Source organism: Miniopterus schreibersii, assembly GCF_964146895.1.
Source record: "Miniopterus schreibersii genome assembly, chromosome: 10".
Classification (NCBI taxonomy): Eukaryota; Metazoa; Chordata; class Mammalia; order Chiroptera; family Miniopteridae; genus Miniopterus; species Miniopterus schreibersii.
This window is the reverse complement of record NC_138110.1, coordinates 62,845,949-62,859,211: the sequence shown is the minus strand read 5'-3', so window position 1 is coordinate 62,859,211 and position 13,263 is coordinate 62,845,949. Positions and strand designations below refer to the sequence as shown.

General features: G+C 51.5%; 1 protein-coding gene across 1 annotated transcript in view; it reads left to right on the top strand.

Annotated features, from left to right (window-relative positions):
* The first annotated feature begins 384 nt into the window (after window positions 1-384).
* Window positions 385-13,263, top strand: part of RSPO4 (R-spondin 4) — a 28,570-nt gene continuing 15,691 nt past the window's right edge. The window contains exon 1 of the mRNA XM_081148349.1: window positions 385-487. Within this exon, the coding sequence (XP_081004475.1) occupies window positions 409-487 (79 nt within the window). The 5' untranslated portion in view covers window positions 385-408. The remainder of the gene's footprint in view (window positions 488-13,263) is intronic.

Below are 13,263 nucleotides of genomic sequence, written 5' to 3'. Positions count from 1 at the left end.
TGTGTCTGTGTGTCTGTCTGTGTCTGTGTGTGTGTCTGTCTGTGTCTGTGTGTCTGTGTCAGTGTGTGTGTGTGTCCGTGTGTGTGCCTGCGTCTGGCTGACAGTAGACGCGTCCGTAGGGCACCGTAGGGGGTGGAAACCACAGCGGAGCCGGGACAGCCCGGCCACCTGGCCGCGGGGCGACCCCTCGCCCCCTCCGACGGCGCCGCCCAGAGCGGGGAACGCGCCGCCCCCGGCTCCTCCCCGCGGCGCCGTCCCGCTCGCCGCCTGCTCGCCTGGCGGGGGTCGGAGAGCCCGGAGCAGCCCGCGCCCGCCCGCCCGCCGCCGCCGTGTCAGCCTCCCCCGAGCCGCCGCTGGCGCCGCCCGGGTGCCCGGAGCCCGCGCGCCCGCCCGGACCAGGCTGCCCAGATGCGGGCGCCACTCTGCCTGTTGCTGCTCGTCGCCCACGCCGCGGACATGCTCCCCCTGAACCGGAGGAGAAAGCAAGGTAGCGGGGCAGGGGCAGGGTGGCCAGGCAGGCAGGCAGGCAGGCGGGGACGGCCCTGGAGGCATCTGCCAGGTGCCCCGTGCCCTGGGCTATTGACTCCTCCAGGTAGGTGTCAGTCCCACTTTACGGATGAAGAGACTGAGGCCCCCTGGCACCTTTCGCAAGCCGGACCAAGGAGGCTCTGGGAGGAGAGGAAGGGACTGGCAGGGCTCTCTCACTGCCCCCACTCCCTATAGTGGCATCATTGCTTGGAGCAAGGAGGGTGGCTCTGCACAGACAGGAAGGCTCGAGTGCCAGGCTGGAGGGCCCTGGGACTAGGGGATGGAGTCAGTGGCTTAGAAGTCACCCTAAACACCCTCGATAAGCCAGGAGGTGACATAGAGAGCCGTGGACTGCCCCACTCCCATCACCCGCCCTGACTCACTGTGTCACTTCCCAGAAGTAAGTGATCTTTGATGGGCCCTCCCTTGGGGCGAGAGCATGAGCTACATAACCTCAGGGAGACCTGAGTTTGAGTCTGTGTTTTCTGAGAATGACCTGGAAGAAGTCCAGCCCCTCCAAGAGCCTCTCTATTTTTTCATCTTGACCTCATAGGGCCTCTAGGAAGATGAACCAAGGTTCAGACTATAAGCGTATACCTGGTGCACAAAACCAGGGGCCCCTTGCACCCTCACCTCAAGGTCCTATGCCACTGCCCCTCGCTACTGGAGTCAGAACATCCTCAGGAGGTGGGTTTGAGGCTGTCCCTACAGAACTAGAGTTGGCAGAGCCCATGGGCAGAAGGGGGCGAGCAAGGTTCCTCCTGAGCCAGGCAGCCCTTCAACCTCTGGGTGCCAGTCTGAGAATCAACAGTCGAATGCCTGCCACTGTGCCAAGGGTTTTCCACACAGTAAGGGAATCCCCACTACATCCTCACGATATAGCTGAGGCCAAGTTTCAGACAGGTTAAGTAACTTTGCTAAGTTGTCCAGCAGGTGAATGGAAGACCAGTGGCTTCTTTCTTTCCAGCTGTGGTCTTAGGTCTGAGCAAGGCTACATGGGAATGAGAACCGGAGTCTGCCCTCTGGGGGCTGCTAGTCCATTTGCGTGAACAGCACTACGCATGGACCCAATCACTGCTGCAGTTGAGCAGGAAGCAGAAGGGGCTGTGGGAGAACTGGGAGGTGGGATTGGGTGGGGCAGGGAAACTGGCCCAGGGCTCCAACCCCTGGTGTGACCTGACAGAAGGACCCAGGCAGTAGAGAGGTGGGTGGGCTTCCAGTGAGTAGGGGGAGTTAGGGACCTCCTGGGGACACTCCTCTGTGAATGGCCCTGATATAGTGGTTAAGTGCATGGGCTCTGGAGTCAGCCTGCCTGGGTTCAAACCCTGTCTTCCCCAGTTACTAGCTGAGTGACCTTGGGGAAGTCAGTTTGCTTCTCTGAGCCTTGGTTTACCCTTCTGGGGATCTTTGAGAGGATCTCTAAAATCTTTATCAGTTCCAGAAAAGACTAAAACGTTCTCCTCATTGACTCTGCTATAAAATAAGAATACTAATCGTAGGTAAGAATAAGACTGAATGAGTTAATGGCTATGTCAAGTGAGTGACTGAGTGCACGCGCTCCCAGTGGGCACTTGTGTTAGTCATTCTCATTTCCTGTTGTGTTCTTGGCTGCTCACAACAGCCCAGCAGAGGAAGGGGGATGCTTATTATCTGCAGGAGACGGAGTCTCAGAGAGGGAAACTGGTTGTCCAAGGTTGCACAGCATGTGAGTGGCAAAGCAAGCTGGAAGCCCCATCCATCTGACAGGACAGTTATCTGCTGAGCTATGCTGGTCTTCCCTGCTCAGAGCTTCAGTTTCCCCATCTGAGGAGGGGCTGGCTTAGAAGATGTTTAAGATGTTTCTAAGTTCTAAAAAGACACACACACACACAAAAGAAGAAAGAAGAAAAATTCCAATCCCTCCCCCATTCCCAGTTGCTCAGTGAGGTCTGGCATGGCTGCTCCTGACACTGCCCTGGTTTGGTGAGGGGCTCTCGGCACCCCTCCCCATGGTAGTTGATTTCTTGCATCTGGGGCACATACATTCCCAGCCCAGCATCTTCAGAGAAAGGCTGTGGCTTCACTAATCAGCCAGGTGCAATGGCGATCGCCTTGGATTTCAGTCCCACCCCCAACACCTTTGTACTGGGTGACTTTGGGCAAGTGGATTTCCCTCTCTTCCCACCCAGTTTCTTTTTCCCCATTGGCACTGGGGTGGGGGGGGCACAGAAAAACTCTTCCTGTGGCATATTCTGCAATGTAGTGGTAGGAGCCCTGGCCTGACAGGTTTGGGAAATGTTGGGTTTGATAGATTTCTTGACTGTGTGACTTACCAGAGTGTTCATGGTGAAGAGGTGAGGACAGAGGGTGGGGCTTTCCCCAAACCAGTTACACCTCAGAGACCATTTATTCATAAGACAGCTGCTTGGAAATTCCATGTGAGATCCCTCAGGATCTTACCAGCTTTGACATTCTGGTCTAACTTTGGTAGGAGAATGTGTCCTGAAGGCACCTGGGTATTAGCAGTGCTTCATTCATTCATTCATTCATTCACTCACTCATTTGCGTGTTCATTCAGCAAATGTTACAGGGCAGCCTCTATGCCAGGCTCTGTGTTTGGAACCTCGAGGGTGCCAAGGTGAACAGACCTGGGGCCTGCCCTTGGGGAACTGCCAGTGTGTAGGGATGCCCCTCCCCTGCCTGCCCCAGCCTCCCCTCCATGCCCAATCCATGGCCCCAGGCTTTGCCTTCTCTGCAAGATCAGGAGGGATGACTCTGGGCCCAGCAGCTGCCCAGACTGAGCCTTCACCCTTGGGGCCTCGCTCCCGCAGACCCGTGCTTCCTCAGGCTCGGGCATCACTGTTTCTTGATGAAACTTAATTTTTCTGTTTCTAAGACAAGAAAGAATGAAAGAAAAGGCTTGAGAAAGGTTCTTGGATCTCGTGTCTATTACAAAACATTTTGATTAATTAAATATAAATGAATCAGAACCAGATGGGAACAGTTCTCTTAAAACATGCTGGGGTATCCTGGCCATGGGACACTTGGACAAAGTGAGGTAGCTCTGGTCCGCACTCCCACCCCGACACAGAGATTCATTAGTCAGTGAGAAGACAGGCTGTGACTGCCTTTCCCTGCCGTCCAAGGCTGCTGGGGAAGGGGCTTGGTGGAGGCGAGAGTCTCCCACATTCTTATGGTATTTTTCGACCCTTCTAGACCTGAGGTGGAAAGGGGCAGAGGGAGGAGCTCTAGAATTCGTATAGCCCTGGGTTTAAATCCTAAGCCTTCTTCTGCCCTAATGTGACATCTCAGGCAGGCCACGTCCCTTCTCTGATCCAGGGCTTCACATCTGTGAAATGGGAACAATTGTACCTACCTCTTCAAAGGCTGGGAAGATTCACCACTGTGCCAGAGGGAAGGTGCCCAAAGGGATGCAGTAGGTACTTCATAAGAATTCAACAACTCCCTCCTCCCATTTTACAGCAGAGTGGAATATTCCCGGGACTGGCAGGAGGGGAAGCTCCCATGGGTTGACTCTCCCCTTTGCCCCCTCCCTCTATGAGCCTCTATTCCTTTGCTTGTATAAGGACTGTGCCATTGCCCACTCCAAAGGCTTGTTAAGTGGACTGAATATAATAATTCTCTGTGAACAGCAAAGCCCTGTGTGGGCAGCCAGGCAGGCAGCACAGAGAAGCTGAGACCTGGCAAGCAGGTGCCCGAGGCAGTGGCAGTGATGGGGGAAGATCCAGATTTCTTGTCTCCGGGTCACGGCCATGGCTAGGCACAGAACAAGTGGCAGCACCCTAAACGCTGGCATCCGGGTGAAGCCGGGTGAAGATGCAGGTCAGGGGCAGTGCTGGGAGGGGAAACAGGACTCCTAAAGGGCAGAGTGAGGGGTGATACCTGCCTGGGGAGCACTCAGGGAATGGCGCTGTGCGTCAGTACAATGCTGTCTTGAGCAAGTCCTTCTGCCCCTCTGGACATGGTTTTCTTCATAAAATAGGGCTAGTTGAGAAAAGAAACTTTATAAAATAGGGGCTGGTTGAGAAAAGGGAAGAATATTTGGTACATAGTAGGTGCTCAATAAACTAAGCTTTGCTCACCCACCCTCTTCCTCTAAAGCCAGTTCTGAAGCCAAACTTGTGGCTCAAAGGAGATACTGTTTTCATCTCACTTGGCTCTCACCTCCCAGGGGAACCCACTTCCCTCTCCAGTGGATGGAAACCACCCAACCCCACCCAGCCTTCAGAGGAGACCCTTGAGACCACTTAGTGAGGGCTGGCTACGTGCAGGAGCTGTGTATATGGGCTGTGAATCCTCATTATGGCTCTGCCTTGTGTTACACCCATCTCTCAGACAAGGGAACTGAGGCTCAGAAAGGGGCAGTGACCTGTCTAGGAACTTCCAACAGCTGAGCTGGGATACAGACCCAGAGTTTTGGAGGCTCCGAAGCCTGTGCCTAGAAATAGAAGTGAATCCTGTTAGTGACTTGCCAAGGACTACACGGCAGAGGCTCTGAGAGGAGCCTCGTTAGAGGGGTAGGGTTTAGGATTTTGTCAGGTGGGGTGGCAGCTGGTTAGGGGCTGGGGACTCTGGCAAGAATAGGGACGGCTGTGTCTAGGTGGGAAGGGTCCAAGGAACTGTCACCAGAGGAAGTGAAAGTCAGATTGCAGACAGGGCCAGAGTCAGTCATGGAGGGCCTCAGATGCCACTCGCCTGTCACCATAGTCACAGAGAAATATTTATTGAGCCCTTCCTCTGGGCCAGGCCCTGGACTAGGTGTTGACAAGGACAGCAGAGATGCGCTCTACTGTCTCTGCTGCCAGAGGGCCCTGCATCTCCTTGGCATGCTCGTCACAGATCCACCGGAAGGAGTGGCATAGACAGGCTCCCACTCTCCTCAGCCCGGCCTTGAGAGACAGGTCCAAGGTGGTCCCGGTCTCAGCTGAGGAATCTGAGGCCCCAAGATGGAACATTGCTTGCCTTAGCTGTCACATGGTAACCTTACTCATTTTGTTCCCCTCCCTCGTCTTGTCGATCAGCCCACTGTTGATGCATCCACCTTTTCACCTTTCCTTCTAATGAAAAAGCTCAAGTTCACATTAACTCAAAGGTTTTCAAACTGAGGTTTGCAACCCATCGGCAAATCAGGCAGATACGTTTAGTGCAACACAGGCAGCATTTTTAATAAAATGGGTGGAGAACAGAACAAAACAGAGTGGGGTAGGTAAATGTGTTTGTAAAGGGCCAGATACTTAATATTGTCAGCTTTGCAGCCACATGTGATCTCCCATATTCTCTTCTTTGTTGTTACTGGTTTGTGTTTGTTTTTTTACAATACTTTAAAAATATTAAACCGTTCTTAGCTCACAGGCCGTACCAAAAAACAGGCTGGAGACCAGATTTGGCCCATGGGCCATAGTTTGCCAGCTTCCATTTTAGAAGGTATCAGAGTGCATTGCAAGTGTTAAGATGAATTATTATGTGGAGAATGTATTAGAGTTCTCATATACATGTGAATGTGTGTGTGAATGGTGAGTGTGTGTGCACATGTGTGTGCAAGTGTGGATGTGTGTGCACACGGGTGTGGGCATGTGTGAATGAGTGTATGTACTGTGTGAACTGATATAAAAATATTATTTTCACCACTGTTGAGAAGCACGGGTCAGCTGAGTCAACATGGGCCTCGTGGCATCTCTAGGAAGCAGGATCTAGGAAGATCCCTGTATTGCAGATGGGAGATGAAGGCCCAGTGGGTCACATGCAATAAGCATGTGAACCCAGGGAGTCCAGCTCCAGAGCTCCAGCTGTGACACTGAATTGCCTTAATAAGCAATGACTGCCCCTGACACGTTTTGCAGGTCCTTAGTTCACATGCTTGTTTCTAATGGCCCTGAACCTGGTTTCCAATGGTCCTTCCCAGAGTGTGTGGATTTTAGCCGTGGAAGGTAGAATGATCCATCGGGGCCCTAAACGTCCTTCTGCATCAGACACCCTGAGCCACCAGCGAGCACCAGCCATTGCTTGCTCCTCATGCTAACCTATGGAGGAGGAAGGCTGGCTCAGAGAGGGGGCTGGCTTGTCCAAGGTCACCTGGCACATGTGTCACCTGGGTCTTCCTGATTCCTGAACCACAGGAGCAAACCCTGCCTTTTCCAGAAAACCCATTTAATGCTGCCATTAACCACCCTCTCATTTGCACAGTACTTCACAGTTAGCAGAGCAGTCAACCTTCATTTTCTCTCTGGAGGGCCGTGAATAACGGAATGTTAGGACTGAAAAGGCCAATTGAGACCTTTGAGACCAACACTTATAAAAATGAAGCCTCAAGTGGGGAAGCTGCTCAGCCAAAGCCCCGAAGCTGGGGATGAAAGTGAGGGTTCAGGAGAGATGAGGTGAGGGTGGCTTTGGTTAGGTAGAGGAAAGCAGCTTGCCCCAGAGCTGGGTAGTCTGGTTTAGAGCTTCTCAGAGCTTCAGTTTCCCTCCGTGTGACTTGGGCATGCCCCATCTGCTTTGCCTTTCTCCCTGGTCTAAGGATAAATGTCAGATGAGCGGAGGGAACCAAGAAAGAGGCCATTCACAGCTTGAGGGCTGTCTGCAGAGGTTTCTTAATAAGCAGAGGCCAGTCTGAGGTCAGGAGCCTCATAAGGGCCTCTAGAGTTGCCTGAGTGCCACATCTAGTCTGTGGCTTGAAAGGGACCTGGTGGAGGTCTGGGCCAGACAAGAGCCACCATGGCCTCAGGGCCTCAGGCCGTGGACATTGTCAGGACACAGAATGACCTTGGGCTTGTTGGACACCCGGGAGCATGCTCCTCATCTGTATATCTACACCCATATATGTTCCTTAGAACATAGTTTTTCTTTTAAAATACTTAATTTTCAGTGGCATCAAAGGTTTAGAAAAGTCTCTTTTGGATTTGGTTTTACGGCTGAGCATTTACGCTGTGCCAGATGTTACGTGTATGGTTTATATTCAACAACGTCGTACATGTGAACTGATTACGTTCTCCTAATAAACCTATGAGGTGGGTACTGTTATCCCTATTTTACAGATGACAAAACGGAGGCACAGAGAGGTTAAGTAACCTGCCTAACATCACACAGCCAAGGTTCAAATCCTGCCTGTCCCAGACCCCAAGCTCTAAGTACTGAGCTCAGTAGCCTCCCAGCCTTATTTAATCCTCACAGCAACTTGTAGGAGGACTGTTACCCACATCTCACAGAGGAGGAGGCTGCGTTAAGACAGAGGAGCGTTAGTTGAAGTATATGAAATTGCCATCTTGTTGGTAGAAAACAGCCACATATTAGCAATTTCATATGGTTGAGGCCAATAGCTTGGCAAGTCCATGTGGCAAAACCAGAATTTAAACCTAGGTGATTGATTCCAAAGCTCGGGTGCATAACCACTCTGCCAGGCCTTCTCCCAGTTCATCCACATAATAGCTCGTGAGTTCATTTGATCTTATTATTCTCCAGAGAAGGCCCTGCAAGCTCAGAGGGGGCAATCAACTTGTCAAGAGCACACAGCCAGGATGGGGAGAGGTTGGGATGTGCCCCCAGGTCTCCATGGCCAGAGCCTCCATTCTCTGCCCTGTGCAACAGTCAGCGCCACTCTAGGATACACGGGCCCTCAGCTCCACCCTTGGGGACTCCTCCAGGTCCCACAGAGAATGGCCTGATTCCCTTGGATGGGTGAAGCCAACCCCTCTCAGGCACTGCTGCCTCAGGCAGGGCCACCGCGGCCTGCTATGGGATGATTTCTCATAGTAATGCCACATGATTCATAGGGCCCACTTTGCGGCCCATGGTGGGGGCTCCATTGTGCCGCTGCGGGTGTGGGGTTATGTTTCACCAGCTCAAAAGAAAGGTATTCCCAAGCCTGGGGGACCTAGACCACATGGAGAAACCACTCCCTTTAGCCAGAAGCCTCCACTTTCCCTGAATCCTGACAGCAGTGCCCACATCCGCAGGGGTGGAGACCCACAGAGAAAGAATGTCACAACTGCCCTTCCGGAGCCTGCTCTGGATTTGGCAAATGGGCACAGCTGTCTCTAGCAAGTCCCAGATGAGCAGCGGAGGCCGGCAGGCTGTGACAAAGGCCATGGGCTCTGCCACTCACTACCTGAGTGGCCTTGGGCAGGTCATCTCTCTCCTCTGTTCCTCCGTTGGCTAATTTGGAAAATGGGGCATGAAATGCATTCCTTGCACATAAGGAGTGCTCAGTTAGTGACTAGGAGGAGTGTCTAGTGCCAGGCGTGGAGGGTGGGATTTGGGCATACAGGCCTGGACTCAACTCCCAGCTCTGCTACTGCTATGCTTGGGTGAAAATATTTCCCTCCTGAGTCTCAGTGTCTCTATCCATATAATGGAAACAATAATAGCATCTACATCATACGGTTGTCTCAAAGATCAAGAAGGTTGTGCATGTAACCCACCTGGGAAACAGTAGATGCTCAGTAAGAGGTGGTAACGGTCATGATTCCCGGCGTGGCTCTTTCTAGTGTTCAGAATGTTCCAGCCTGATGTCAGACATGCTTCTGCCTCTATTTGAAAGTCTTCAGCAGACCTAGCTCATCGCAGGAAGGTTACTTCAAAGAGCCCAGATTCAGAGGATAGGGTGGTCCTCAGTGCTATGTGTCTATGGCATAGTGACTCACCCTCTCTGAGTTTCTGTTCACTCCTTTATGAAATTGGACCTCAGGGGACAGCAGCAAGGATGGAAGTGTGTGTGTGTGTGTGTGTGTGTGTGTGTGTGTGTGGTGCTGGCACATTATAAATGTTTAAATTATGTGATGGCTATTTGTGGATGAAGCCATGGTGGGGCCTTCAGCCTACCTCCTGCCCACAGCAGGCTGGAAAAACCCAGGCAGACGGTGCCTCGCAGACATGGTTCCTTCCTCCTCTCTTCTTACCCCACTGCTGGCCGGCAGTTGAGGGCATCGGACTCCTTCATTCGTGGCACATTGTCAGCATCAGTCATGCAAGACTCTGCTTGTTTGTATTTTTTCTTTTTCAGTTGTTACAAATTGCTGCTCTTCTGTTTTACTCTTAAATTTTATTTCCATTTCAAATTTTTTTAATTTTATCTAAACATTTTTAGTTCACTTTTAAATTTTTTATTTTAATATACTTTATTTAAATTTACAATTTTTAATTTTATTCTTCCATTTTATTTTTTAAGTTTTTCATTTTATTTTAATGTTATCATTTAATTTAGTTTTAAAATGCTATTTTATCTCAAAATTTTAAATGACTTTAAATTATTTTATTCAATTGTATTCCCCTTATTGTACACTTTTTATTTTACTTTTTGTTTTGTTTTTCGCGTTTTTATTACTTTGTATCTTTATTTTTCCCACTTTTTTATTGGGGTTCCGGGATTTTTTTGGTCCATTTGTAAGACTTCCTCGTACTCCCTACGCGAATGTCCCCGATGGTTTGGACACGGGAGCTCCTCTCTTCAGCCCGACGCTTCCCTGTTAGCTCCACGTGAGTCCGCTGGCGCTATGTGCTCGAGGCTCTTGAAGAAGGGGGTCCTTCTCGCCTTGTGCTCTGGCCTTTTGATTTTACAAAACGTCCTATTGGAAGGTCTCGTAAGAAGGTGTGAGCCCTCAGTCCTCCACCCGGAGCAGACCCCTGACCCCACCTTCAGGCACCACCCTCCCATGAGCAATTCTTCCCTGACAAGTGCTGCTAGTCCTGACACTGCAGCCCTTGGCCCTCCCAAGGGCGCTACTGGAAGTCTCAAGTGCAGGTGACACTTCTCGGTTCACTGTCGTTACTGAGAGTCCTGAGTCGCTGCATTGCAGTCAGCACCCATCTGTTGAACACTTGCTGTCACTGGACCCTGTCCTCGGGGGCGCAGGCTGGTGGGAGAGCGAGTCTTAGCGTAAGAGCAGGAGAGACGTCAGCTGGAGCCCCTGCCCTGGGACAGGTGGGGTTGGCTGGACGCCCTCCCTGAAGCTGAGCACCCCCCACCAAGGGCAGACATTGTCCCAGGGCTGCTTTGGCTGAATGGCTTCACTTGCGGATCGTGTTGTTGGCCCGAACAACCCACCTCCACCTCCCCACCCCCCACCCCCAAGAAAAAGAAAGCAGGCTCTCAGGACACTTGCGCATCAAGCAGACTTTACTGAAGGTCTGGGGAGTGTTGCTAAGGGCTCATCCCAGGGCGCAGACTGTTCCAGATGGAAAATGACTGAGTTCTCATAGCCTCCTCTCTCCTCCTGTCTGGAGTAACTCCTTCTCCTTCTGTCTGTCCCCACAAACCGCTCTGGGCCCCCTCTCTGATGAGCCTTGGGCCCTGAGAGACATATGGCTTTCCATGTCATTTCTCTGTTTTTGGAGAGACACTGGGCAGGAGTCAGTAGGGAGGAGCTGACAGGCCACAAGGAAGGCACAGCCCCCAGCAGTTAGGAGCTTGGGCTCTGGTTTGCCTCCCACCGGACTCCTCGCTGTGAGTTCTTAGGTCAACCGCTTCACCTCTCTGAGCCTCAGTTTTCTCATCCATGAAACTGGGGTAAGTGTAGCCCCAGCTTTGTGGGGTTGTGGTGGATGTGAAGTGATTTCACACAAGGACCCGAGTAGCACAGGGTCCTGCAAGTGGCAGATGCTCAGCCAACATCAGCCTGGTTCTGTCCATTTGCAGCCCTGGTCCCTTTGAGGATCTACCAGAACTCAGAGACCCACATGTCTGGCTGCAGCAGCCCATCTTGGTTCCAGCCCTCAGTCTTGGTTTTAACTGGGCAAGAAGGATATGGTTCCCATTTTGCAGATGACACCTCTACACTCTACATCTTGCTGCTTAACAGGGTTGATTGGAAGCCTCATCTGTGGTGGGGACTGGGTGACAATTGGAGACATGTCACCTAAATCAGTCCCAGCCATCCTCAGCCTCAAAGCAGATGCAGAAAAAGTATCACAGGCCAGGCTTCCCCAGTCAGGGGCCAAGGGCTAGACTGTGCACAAGGCCAGATAGGAAGGACCAAAGGCCCCATTCAAGACCAGGGTTCCAGCCCTGCCCTGCAGTGACCCACTGTGTGGCTCTAAACAAATGTTGGCCCCTCTCTGAGCCTCAGGGCACCATCTCTAAAATGGTATCACTATAGATTTTAAACTTTAGTAGACACTGACCAAATTCTTTTCTCAAAAGGGAGTGCTGCATGCTGTCAGTCTTTTACAGTTTGCCTCTCTGGTAAAGGTCACAAGTAATAATTCATTCTTGTTTTAGTCATTATTTTGAAAATTATTAGTGAGGTGGGACAGCTCTTCATGTGGTCACTGGCCCATTTGCCTTTTTTTGTTTGGATTACTTCTTTGAATTAATATCTTTGCCCATTTCCCCACCTTGGGTTGTTCCTATTTTTCTTATTGATTTCTAGGAGCTCTTTGTATATTAAGGATGGTAATCCTTGGCCTAGTTTGTGTGTTACTGGCTTAATAATTAGATTGAACACATAACAGAAGGTTATAAGCATGACATGTGTACTTCTTTCTCTAATTCCCTATTATATCTCTAAAGCTCAATCCTTAATAAGTTTGGGTAGATCTCAGAGCTTTCTGGTACTAAAAAGCCCAGTCAAGTGCTATGTTTTAAAAACATGTGTCTAATTCCAAACCTTCTCCTTCCCTACCACTGACTCCATTTATCTGCTCCCTCCCTCCGTCCCCTATTATCGGGAGATGAAGAAAGGATGGGACAGGGACAGCTGTCTCTTACTTCTCTGGTTCTGCTGTGACCTCGCAACTCGAACACAGAGAAAACTCCAAGCCCCACCACCACGAGCAGCAGGGGCAGGTCCAAGGTTCCTCTGCCTCCCTCCATGCCCTCCGCGCGTGGCAGGTGCCCTCACTGAGGCACGGGTGTGATGTGGCAGGAGCAAGGGCTTGACCTCTCCTGATCTCCCTGGTTCCCTCCCTATGCCCCCCCCCAGACTCTTTTGGGTTGGGGGTCTGCAGCTTGGTTCAAACTCAACTGCCTCCTTCAGTGTCCTCTTGACCCTGACAGAATTGGCAAATGGTGGCAGTGCAGGGCTCCCAGGACTGCCCCTGCCCCTCTGCAGCTCTCATCTATTCTCCCCTCTCCCCAGGAAACATGGGGAGGATCAGCGAGCGTGTGTCCAATCGGGGCATGAAATGCCCACATCCGTGGCCGTCACATTCCCTCCAAGCTACGAGCGACTCTCTTGCCACCACATCTGGGTCTAGGGAGGTAGGGAAGTGCTCTGCTCTGCCTCAGCCCCTGCGGCTGAGGGCAGTGTTCTTGGATTTTCTTCAGACATCTGTTTACATGGGCTGGGGAGGCAGTGGAAGGGGAGACGGTGGAGGGCACAAGGACAGTTGGCCCCACTCACTAAGTCCTACAGGGGTGTCTGGCCCCAGTTCCATACTCATGAGTCAGCTCTTTAGAACATGGTGGTTGGGGGTAGGCAGAACACAGGCTCTGTTTCCGCCCTTAGTCACAAGTTTTGGAGCAGTAACTTAAGTCCTGTTCATTCAGTCAGTCAACAAACATCTGCAGAGCACCCGGTGTACCCTGGCACTGTGCATGGCGCAAACGGCTGGGGAATTGACCTTCACAATCTAGTATCATTTTGCTCATCTTTCTGAAATGTTTCTGTAGCTCTGTGATTTGTCTTTTAGCTTCATTTAATAAATCAAAGAAAAGAAAAGCAGAGGAGGGCAGGGGTCTCCAGGTTGGCTGGATGTGTCCTTCCCTGGCCCTAACTGCTGCCAAACCTGAAGAGTTTACAGCTT